This window comes from Cyprinodon variegatus, unplaced genomic scaffold (genome assembly GCF_000732505.1).
Source record: "Cyprinodon variegatus isolate N-32 unplaced genomic scaffold, C_variegatus-1.0 Scaffold392, whole genome shotgun sequence".
NCBI lineage: Eukaryota > Metazoa > Chordata > Actinopteri > Cyprinodontiformes > Cyprinodontidae > Cyprinodon > Cyprinodon variegatus.
This window is the reverse complement of record NW_015150845.1, coordinates 19344-30249: the sequence shown is the minus strand read 5'-3', so window position 1 is coordinate 30249 and position 10906 is coordinate 19344. Positions and strand designations below refer to the sequence as shown.

The window sequence follows — 10906 nt, the reverse complement described above, 5'->3', positions numbered from 1 at the left end:
ACATGAGTTTTAAAATATCGGCATATCGGATATCGGCCAAAATCCCAATATCGTGCACTCCTACTTGTGGGTCCTTTTTTAAGCGAATGTCGGTGATTTAAAACTTATTTTGAGTGATAAATGCAAATGCAATAAAAATTTGTACTCTCCCGACAATAAAAACGACTTGCCGCGGGCGATCGGGCGATGGTTGCCATGGTCTAGTCAAAGTTTGGGCTGAGAGTTTTTCTAGCGCTCCTGCTGGTAGATAAAGTTCAGTATTTATACATGAGAATATTCCATTAGATCAATGTAGAGAAGGTTTAATCAGATGTTTCTGCTTTCTGCCTGAACCCCGACGTTCTTCAGGGACACAAGGAGGTTCAGTTCAGCCCAACTCTGCCGGGTTTCAGCCAAACACAGACTGTCCTCAATCCCAACACGTCCCAGTAACATCCGCTTTCTGCGGCGCCTCCACTATTCAGCATCCCTGGATTTTAGGAAGGACAGTTCCAGTGCTGATCTCCGTTTAGCCCTTCCTGTTGTCTTGCGTCCAGCCTGTGGGGATGTCTGACATTAATTACGTGTTAACATCCACGCTGCTGTTGTTTTTAAACATCATCTAATGACAAACGCCTCGTGGCGCCGAGCTCCGCTCCTTCGAAGGAGCTCGCCTGCAGCGCTGGATTCCCACACTTAGGATATTCAATCTGACACCCGGCGCGGGGCTGATTTACCCGGAGAGGCTTTCATTGACCCACTAATCTGTTCCTGGAACACCGGGCCGGGTGTGATACCCAGAAGCCACTGGGAGACGCCTCCGTTTGGGTTTCTGGGGAATAGAGGAGAAATTTTCGGCTTGCTGCATGTTTCTCTCGCCTCGTTCAGCCGTCCTGGACAGAAGAAGCTGTTCTCCATCCCTCTCTGGAGGATTTACTGAACTTCTGCTGTTATTTCTGGAATAAAATACTGTCTGAACACTCAGATCAGAGATGTTTCTAAATTTAAAATGAGGGCAGAAAGTTTTAGTTTCCTTAAACATTTAACCTTTGATGTCAAGTTAGAGGATGTTTGATAAAAATAAAGACCAAGCTAGAACAGAAAAAGGTCCAATGATCTTTGACCCACTGGTCTTTCCAGCTTCGCCTCACCTTGATGAAGTCCAGATGTTTCCTTCTGCTCAGGTTTGGACTTTGACTCGACCGTTGCAGCACTTTTCTTCTTTCCTAAGTTTGTTAGAAATGATAAGAATAAAGGCAGCTGGAAAGATAAAAGGTTTGATGGATTCAAGTTTAAGATGTTGAAAAGTTCTGCCTGGTTTCAGTCGTTGCTTCCTAGAGAAACCTGCTAGTTCCTCAAAGATCATACCTTCCTGGACTTGCCTGACATGCAATCTGCTAGAACTGTGCAGTGGGTCATTGTGGCGCTGTTATACGGCTAATGCAATGAAATCCCACCTAGAACCGATCTGCTGAAGCTCTGAGTTTCTGTCAGTTATTGATTTGAGTCTGTAGTTAGGAACAAAGTATTCAATTATTCAGAGGTGTTCCAGGCACCTGCCACCAGGGGGAGTCCACGGACACGCTGGATGAAAATGAGCTTAAATGAAACAAAATTAGTGTGTCTGTAGAGGGGCATGCTTCGGAGGTGCAGCGGTTAGCGTGCTCGACCTGCGTAAGGAGGCCACAGTCCTCAATGCGTCCGACACGGGTTCGAATCCGACTTGTGGTCCTTTGCCTCATGTATCCCCCTCTCTCTCATTCCTGTCAACATACTGTCAAACAAACGAGTCACTAGTGCCGTAAAAATGCAAAAAAAAATAATTAAGTATAGTAAGTTAGCCAACATTTTTTCTTAGTGAGGTAACAAAGTATTTGTATTTTGTTATTTGACGCCTCTGTTCAGGATGACATCAGCTGACCTCTATGATGGAAACTCAGAGATGCTGTCCGTCCGAAGCGGAGCGTTCAGCTGCCTGTAAATCAGGCTGATCTGTAAAACAAGCCCAGGCCATCACCCCTCCTCTACCGTACACCCTGCTGGTTCAGTCCAAACATATTTCAGGTCATTTTTACAGGAAAGGTGGTTTGTTTGGATACGCTGTGATCTGAGCCGATGATGGAGGAGAGGAGGACGAGCGAACCGTTTGACCTCCTTCTATGAAGCGTCTGATTAAATCCAGCCCGACATCCTCATCACTCAGCTGCCGCTTCTAAAACGGTCCCGCTCTCGTGACGCCGCATGGGGACGCCCTCCCACGCCTCGTCTTCTGCTGTCACATCGCATTAAAATGCTGCTTCCTGCTGAAGTGGCCTTCAGCCAAATCCAGAACCATTACGGCTCCACAGGTGGTCCTCTGTCTGCCGGCCCCCGCATCCCACCAAGGATTCTATCAGTGGCAGAAATGACATAAAAGATTAAAGCTGCTTTCCATTGTTTAAAGGGTGCAGATACGTTTTCCCCTGATTGCTGCTATAATTGGAACATCGTTAGACCTTGAAATGACCTCTAGATGCGTCTTTTTCTGGTCAACACGTGCTAAACACACTTTATAAGATTAAACAAAATCTGAGACGTTTTATCTGTTATTCATAGAGAAACCTGAAAATCTAAGAACGAAATGTTGGGAAATCGCCGTAGAAACGGAGCTAACACGGCCTGAACTCGCTGGCACCCGGTCACACGGTCCATATAACCCCCAATCATCAGCTGCTGGCGGGACAGAGCGAATAAAGACAACCCGGTTCTAATTTCTGCCGCCATCTTTGGTGACCATCGATTACTTCACAATATTGCCCCCATTAGACTGAAGGATAAAGTGTTTGGAAGCTGCTATATAAACATCGACATTGGTTTATGATCAAGTTCTGGAAGTAAAGAAGAGAATCATTTAGGGGTAACAACTTGCAGATGTTTCCTGCGTGCTAGCATAACCTGGTCCTCCAGTATAAATAATAATGCCGATTTATTAAATACTTTAAAGAGACCATTTCCAGAATTTACTGCTTTAGTACCCACAAGGTTGGGGCCCCTCTGAACTAAGAACACATCAAACAGCCCCATTCTCCAGATGTAGAAATGTTAATAGAGTAGACATCCATTATCTGTTCTAGGTTGTGTCCCTCTCTTCTTGTCCCTTTTCTTCTTGTTTTCCTCTCTATGTTTTGTACTCAGCTGACTTTTCATGCTGTCTCTAAAGGAATGAAAGATTTTTTCCAAGCACTAAGCTCACTTAGCTGATTGCTCCTTCCTGTGTTTCCAAAAAGGCCAAAGTAAATAACCCAGTCCTTCTTTTCACTGTAGACAAGCCATGATCTGCTTATCTGTTCTCCATTTTTCATTTGGATGAAATAATAGCTGCATGAATCATGACAGCAGACAAGATAGAGGAGAGCAGGAGGCGGGGTTACCAATCTACTCGCTCTGGAGAGCAGAGTTCGCTGCTTTTAGATGTTGTCTCCAAAGTCTCCAGTAGCAGAAAAAAGTCTCTAGATTTGGCGCTAGGAGCTTTTTAGAAATCAAAGTGCTAGAGGGGTCTGAAAAGTGGCTAAATATAGCGACTAAAGCGCTAAGTTGGCAACACTGCTCTTTGCATGGTTTGTTTTCAAATGGTTTGCTGCTGTCTGTTTGGACCTTTCTGAACATGTGCAGCAAATGGACTGATCCAATATGGTGGACACTGAAGGGGGGGGGCTGAGACACACTTAATATTATCAGCGTTCTGATGGCATTTTAATCAAAAACATAATTAATGTGCAGAAATAAGGAATAGTTGTATTAACCATACATGGAAACAGAGTTTTTTTGGGGCCCTAAGCAGCTGCCTAGTATTTATTAAAGGTAAATTCCCCCCCTGCATGTGACAGTGATGCTAAAGCAGGACGTTGTTGTCAGCTTTAACAGCGATGCTGGCGATCAGTGCTTCATATCTGAACCTGATTTTTCAGTAAAGTGTTTAAATCTTGTTCTAAAAGCTCTTTGTTCTGTTTTCCTTCGTCTCTGAGGCTAAAACTGGAGCCGATCACTAATCCTCTTCCTGTCTGCTTCCAGCCTGTGTGGCATCGTTCCGGGCCTCAGCAGCGTCCTTCTTCCTCGGATGAACCCGTTTGTGCTGATTAACCTGGCCGGAGCGCTCTCCCTCTGCGTCACCTACATGCTCATAGAAATCAAGTGAGGACTGGATTCTGGTGGGCGGGGTCTAAAATCCGATGATGATGATGATGATGGTGTCAGCTGTTCTGACGGATGCTCTGTGTTTGTGTTCAGTAACTACAACGCTGTGGACACGGCGTCGGCCGTCGCAATCGCCCTCATGACCTTCGGCACCATGTACCCGATGAGCGTGTACAGCGGCAAAGTGCTGCTGCAGGTCAGAGCGCCGTCGCTGCTCGTGTTTGTGCCTCAGGAGGCTGCAGCCTGATCATTAATGTCCTCCTGTGTCTCCTCCACAGACCACGCCGTCCCACGTCATCGGACAGCTGGACAAGATCCTCAGAGAGGTGAGCTGATTCTCAGAGACCGATCCGCCGTCTCTTAGATTTCTGGGTGTTTCCTAATCAGCTGTTAGCCACTTTATAGCAGGAAACTAAACGGCTAAAGTCGCTTTAAGGGGTTCTAACCTGCTCATCATCTTTTAAGGCTAGGCTTAAAACTTTCCTTTTTGATAAAGCTTCTAGTTAGAGTGGCTCAGGTTATCCTGATCTATCTCTATAGTTCTGCTGCTATAGGCTTAGACTGCTGGAGGACATAGGGACCCCTTTTTCATCATTCTGCTTCATTCTATCTCTATTCTCCCACTCTGCAGAATCTGTTAGTTCAATCTCTAACGTTCTGCTCTCTCTGCTTTTTCTCATAGTAGCTTCATCTGGTCTGTTCCTGTTTGGCTGTGACTCCATCCTGGAGAGAAATATCAGCTGTGCTGCTGCCATCAACACCTTTGTTTCTAGATGTTGGAGCTTGGCCTGTTTTCCAGTGTAGTCCTGTTTCTTTTACAGTTGCCTTTTGTATCTATGCTTCTTTTTCTATGTCTGCTTCTGTCTCCTTGAACCCCAGTGGGCCTCAGCAGATGGCCGCTCACACTGAGCCTGGTTCTGCTGGAGGTTTCTTCCTGTTCAAAGGGAGTTTTTCCTCTCCACTGTCGCTACAAGCATGCTTAGTGTGAGGGATTGCTGAAGAGTCAATGAGTCGATGCAATCAGCTGGTTTTCCTTAGATAGAAAACTTTGAATCAATCTGACTGGATGATCTGGTGAACTGGAAAGTGACCTGAGATGACATGTGTTGTGAAATGTCGCTATAGAAATACACTGAATAGCAGTCCTGCTAACAGACACGCTGTCCTGCTGTCAGGCTCATCTGAACGCGTTCGGTTTATACCAAGCTGGGATGACTTTATTTAAGGTGTTAAAGTTTTGGATTCCTGCTGACTGTTGGGTTCTGTTTGTGTCCATCAGGTTTCCACTCTGGACGGGGTTCTGGAGGTCCGAAACGAGCACTTCTGGACCCTCGGTTTTGGATCTTTGGTGAGGATCTGAACGCTGCTTTTCCTTCCCAGTAGTTTTCTGTGCTTGGTCATTCTGGATCAGAGCAGGAATCTGCTGATCCAGGCGAGATGAGGGAGCGGGTCACTCATGCGGGGGGTCACTCATGCGGGGGTTCCCTCTGCGGTGCGGAGACGCTAACAGAGTTCAGAGGTCGTGATCCAGACGCAGCCAAAGGTCTGATTACTCTGGAGGAGCTTTTCTCTACATCAGGGGTTTAAACTTCCTGCTAATCAGCTGAGCTGAGACAGAGTTAGACTCTTAATTTGAAGAGTTCCAGTGAGCATTTCCTCTGGAATTAAAATTAGTTTGATTTCATCAGGGTTTCCACTGGTAATTAAAATAAAAAGTCTTTAAATTAATATTTTTTAAATGAGGTGACGTAGTTTTTAGACGTACAGCGTGAGCAGGTAGATAGCATCAGAGCGTTGGTCATGGTCAACATGGTGAGCTGGGAACTCGCACTGTACGATGAAACCTCTGGATCAGAGTGATTCTGTTTATCTTTTATTTTATTTTATTTTTTTTGTCTGGTTTTCCTTTTTTAACATTTCTGAAAATAAATAAAAAAGTTTTTTTTTTACTTTATTTTGAAATCTAAAATTAGAAATAAGTGTAGAAATAATTAAATGAAATCTTGCCGTCTTCTGCTTCTTTGAACTCTAAAACTTAGTCTTTAAATAAAAGGTTAAAAACAGGAAATAAATGTAAAAAATATTCATCTTAGCAGAAATTGTTAAAGATTGACGCATTTGAAGCTTTATAAGATAAGTTGTATAAAATAAAAATAGGTTTTTCTCTATTTCTTTTTTAAATGATTGTGTTTTCTTACTAAGTTTGGTTTTGTTTCGTTTTTTTAGTATTTAATTATTTTATAAAAACTTAACTCTGCTCTTTTTTGCTGGTTTATTTTACAATAAAACAGAAAGTTAGAAACTGTTGATTGACTGGTTGCTATGGTGATTATTGGTCCAGATCGCGTCTCCTTTGTGCTCAGTGAGAGAAACATAGATGTTGTTTTCTAGACCTGCAGAAATATGATGGAGGTTAATGTTCTGTGATTGGACAGATGATTGTCTGTCCTAAACAGGAAGGAGATAAAAAACCACCTCTATATAAACGAGATGAAAGCTAAATAAATATTAAATCATAGATATCAGTGGTGGGCAGTCAGGACCTTCCTGCTAACCTAAACTTTTATTTTCTACTTTCCAACTGTATTAATTTATTCCAAACAATCCGTTCTAATAATTTTGCAGCGTTTCTCTTGGCTGAGCTGCTTCCATTACATTTATCTGGTTGCTATATTTTCTGTCCAATCAGATTTCAGGCTCAGTCTGTTGCCATGACGATCAAATCTGCCCAGCGCCTCCAGAATCAGCAGTAATGAATGATATTACCTTAACAATATTAATGAGGGACGTTTTATCAGCCAATCAGATCTCAGGTTTGCCCAGAGGGCCAGCTAGAGGGCGGGCCTTATGTCGGGCGTTTTCTGTCCTCTGATTGGTCGGTTAGAGCTAAATGTTTACAGCCAAGTTAAGCTAGCTACAACCTTTGTTCAAAGTGTTTCTGATCTCAATTGGCTGAAACTAAATGGAGACACTAAGACCTCCTGCTCAAAGACACAAGGATGGATTCAGTTTATAAATAATCAGCTTCTCTGGTGAATGTAAAACATTTTGTTTTCATGCTTTATGCTCTATTTTATCTGGTAATTAGATGCATATTGAATGTACATGTGGTTACTATTAGTGGTTCTGTTATTAAAGTGCAAACAAGTCCACGTCTGGCACCATATGAACTGTCCGCCGCTCATAGTTTGAGCTTCAGTGAGCAGCCATTGTTAAAAAAAGCAATAAAATGAGTTGATTCAGGTAAAATTTCAGCTGTTTGAACTTTAAATGATGCAGAAATCTTTCCTGATCTGTTTATTGTTAATGTTTTAATGTTTTAACAGCTTCATAAGGCAAACCGAAATAAGAAAGTAGAGATAAAGGATCCAGAACAGAGCTGCTGTAGGTCAGAGTGGACGCCATCTTTGCTCCCTCCTGTCCTCTGAGGCGCAGTGCCTCTCTCTGCCTGCAGGTGGCGCAGCCTGCCATGTTTACCTTTGTTGATGCTGTTGTTATCGTTTTCCTGAGCTATCGATGCCCCAGTAGTGCTTGTTGATGTCATGTGTGGATGTTTCTGCTCGCTGTTGGCCCAGCGCTAACGGAGCAGCTGTCCAAACCGATTTGACCCCCCTGACTGCACCCGAGCCCCCGGGGCCCCGCTGGCTCTGTGTGTGTTTGTGAGTGTGACCCTGTCCTTTCGCCGCCTCAGTGTTGCCATGAGGAGAGAGAAGTGGGAACAAAGACGAGCGTTTAGTGAGTTTAAGGTCACATCCTGACGTTTAAGGTCTCATTTTTTCCTGCTTCCGCCTTAATATTTGTGTTTTCTAACGCTAACAGGCGTCTGTGTGAATATTTGTTTCTCTCCCCTCTGTGCTCCAGGCTGGCTCCGCCCACGTCCGCATCCGCAGAGACGCCAACGAGCAGCTGGTTCTGGCCCACGTCACCAACCGGCTCCTGCCGCTCGTCTCCACGCTGACCGTTCAGATCTTTAAGGACGACTGGACCCGGCCGCTGCTGAGCGGCGTGCTCTCCTCGCCGGCCGTCACGCCTCCCACCGAGGCCTACGCCTCCTCTTTCCCCTCTGCTCCAGGAGGAGGAGACTTCGACCCGCTGACCTCCACGCCCTCCAAACCCAGCAGCCCGCCTCCAGAGTTCTCCTTCGACACGCCGGGCCGGAACGTGCAGGCGCTGGTTCTCCCGGCGCCGTACGGAGGGATGGGGCTCGCCTACGGGGCGCCGCCGTACGCGGGCCTCCTCGGCCAGGGCCTGCCACGGCCCCGGGAGGGGCAGGGGCTGGGGCCCAGATTTGGACTCCCCTCATCTCAGAGCTACAGGACTGCCTTTTTAGGCTCAACAGCGCCGCTCCGGTTTGGAACCAGCAACCCCGTCCACCCTCAGTCCCAGTACAGACATTACCACCCCTGAGTGAGAACAAACGGCTGAATCTTTACGGTAGACGGTCGGTGGCCATAAAAACCAGCCCATATTTATTCAGAGGAAACGGGGCCAAGAACATTTAGCGTGATATTAGCTTTATTTGGGAACATGCTAACGGGAAGGACTGGGAGCTCTGGTTGTACGACAGAGAAACCAAACTGGGTTTGACTGTAACGTTGGAAACATTGATGAAAAACGCTGCAGTGAAAATAAAACCTTTTTGTTTTGAATGAAGTGATGAAGACCTCCCATGGTGCCGCTGCCTGATGAGGAGGAATAACGGTCGACTGAAATAAAAAAGGAAAATGTTCCATTAAAGGAGCCTTTAATATCCAGTAAATGCCTCACGCTGCGTTCAAAGGCTCTCAGATTAAATCACCTCGCCTTATTATGTCTGATTTCTGGGTTCGACACCTTTGTTAGTAGATTTAATACATTTTCCATATTTATCATTTTAAGATCACATAAACAGAGTTATGATGTGGTTTATGTGTGCAGGAAGTAAACAAGGACGTAATGGAGCCAAACAGGAAAGCAGCTCCTAACAGACGTCTGGAAAAAAGAAAGATCCAAAGTCCAGATCTGGTTTGAGTCGCTGTCACAATATGAACGCTGAAGGTTATTGAAGCAGGAGGTAAAGCTTCATTAGCTAAACTAAAGGATGAAGGAATAATGGAGAAATGATTTAAAGATGAACACCTGATGTGAAAAACTATAATTTAACATTAAAATCTATCTAAACTGTGTTTACATAGAAATAAATAGCAAAAAAAGAACAGTTTGGACTTTAGCAGAAATGCACCCACAGAATTGATGGTTCCCCTCATTTAAAGTCGTAGGGAAGCGGCCGTTCCAACCGTTGCATTTCCCAATTCTCCCAGTGGTGCCCGACTTTACACCAGTGAATAAAGTGAATGTGATTGGTCGATTATCAAGGGGGCGGGATTGTTGTGGCATAAGATTCACAAGCTAGTTTGGTTATGGCCAGTTTGTGGGAAGCATCTTGCTAACCAGTTAGCATCTTAGCGCTAGCAGGTTCCCAATGGGAAATTCCATTGGGACCAAGTAGCACCAAATTGGTGACTTAGAAACGACGCTGTCAAGGAACGCTATGGACAGCGGAAACATGCAAGAGGAGGAGAGTTTAGTGCCGGAGGTCGTGGATGAGTCTCCTCCATCTCCTTTTGATGGAGCTCACAGATTATTGGGTCAAAAGTTCTCTTTTCTGTTGCTGTTGTTCAATAAAAGTACGTTTTCAGATCATTTAAGGCAAGAATATTATACTTTTAAACATCTTTATATGGCCCATCTACTGATTTAATGTGTAATTTTAAATAAAATGTTCTAAAGTTGAGAGGACCATGGCAACCAGCAGAGCTCCAAGGCTATGGTCATACCTGGCGAGGACATGAGTCCGTTCTCGCGTTCTAGTGACTTTAGAAATGGCCAACAATTCGCTCTCCCACTATCCACCTGTAACGGTCACCACTGCTCTGCAAAGATACTGGTTTCAACCGTTGCGTATATTAGCTGCGACATATGAATCAAGATGCTATGACCGAAAAAAATTTGATTGACAGATGACCGTTGATATATGATTGGCCGAATTTAGGTGTTCAGGCTGACGTAGAACTAACTGGCCTGCAGAAGATAACGGAGAAACAATTTTTTTCCCCTAAATTTTGGGATAATAAAGAGTAAATTTATATACATGTTTAAGCCAGAATGATTTGACATAAATATGATTTCCCTACGACTTTAAAGAAAAAATCCCTCAATGTTCACAGAAATTAGTGAAAACTGATAAAATTGAAAATTGTATGAAAATGGAAAATGAACTCCTGAATCAGTCCTGGACTAAAACTGATGGTTGATTCCTGTTCCTGTCAGTCAGCCCTCTGCTCCTCAGGCTGCCTTTTCTGTTCAGCTCCTTCCAGAGACGCTCAGTAGGATGGAGGTCAGGGCTCCTAGGGGCCCCTTCAGAACGGTTTCTAGTTCTGTGTTTTGGCTCCTGATCCTGTGGAAGAACCCTGACCTGCTGCCACCAAGCTTTCTGACACCGCAGCACGTTTCTCGCTACCATCCGGTCTGGTTCCATCAATGGTTCTGTCGGGGTTTAGTTGTGGTTTAGGACCCAAACAGTAAACAAAGGCAGGAATGCAAAAAATCCAATTAATAATCAAAAGCAAACCAGAACTATGGAGACATCCAAACAAACACGAGGAGACGAGGTAGGTGGACGACAGCAAAGACAAGGAACCAACAAAGAGGGAGAGTATATATAGCAGACAGAGACAAAGGCAGGGCTAACGAGCTGACGAGGAGCAGGTGTGAG

At 44.6% G+C, this 10906-nt stretch overlaps 1 protein-coding gene across 1 annotated transcript in view; it reads left to right on the top strand.

Moving 5' to 3' along the window:
- The window catches only part of slc30a6 (solute carrier family 30 (zinc transporter), member 6), a 95598-nt gene extending 86211 nt beyond the window's left edge, over window positions 1–9387 (top strand). The window contains exons 11-15 of the mRNA XM_015387351.1: window positions 4030–4149; window positions 4246–4348; window positions 4431–4478; window positions 5432–5500; window positions 8014–9387. Coding sequence (XP_015242837.1) covers window positions 4030–4149; window positions 4246–4348; window positions 4431–4478; window positions 5432–5500; window positions 8014–8559 — 886 coding nt within the window. The 3' untranslated portion in view covers window positions 8560–9387. The remainder of the gene's footprint in view (window positions 1–4029; window positions 4150–4245; window positions 4349–4430; window positions 4479–5431; window positions 5501–8013) is intronic.
- Window positions 9388–10906: the final 1519 nt, after the last annotated feature.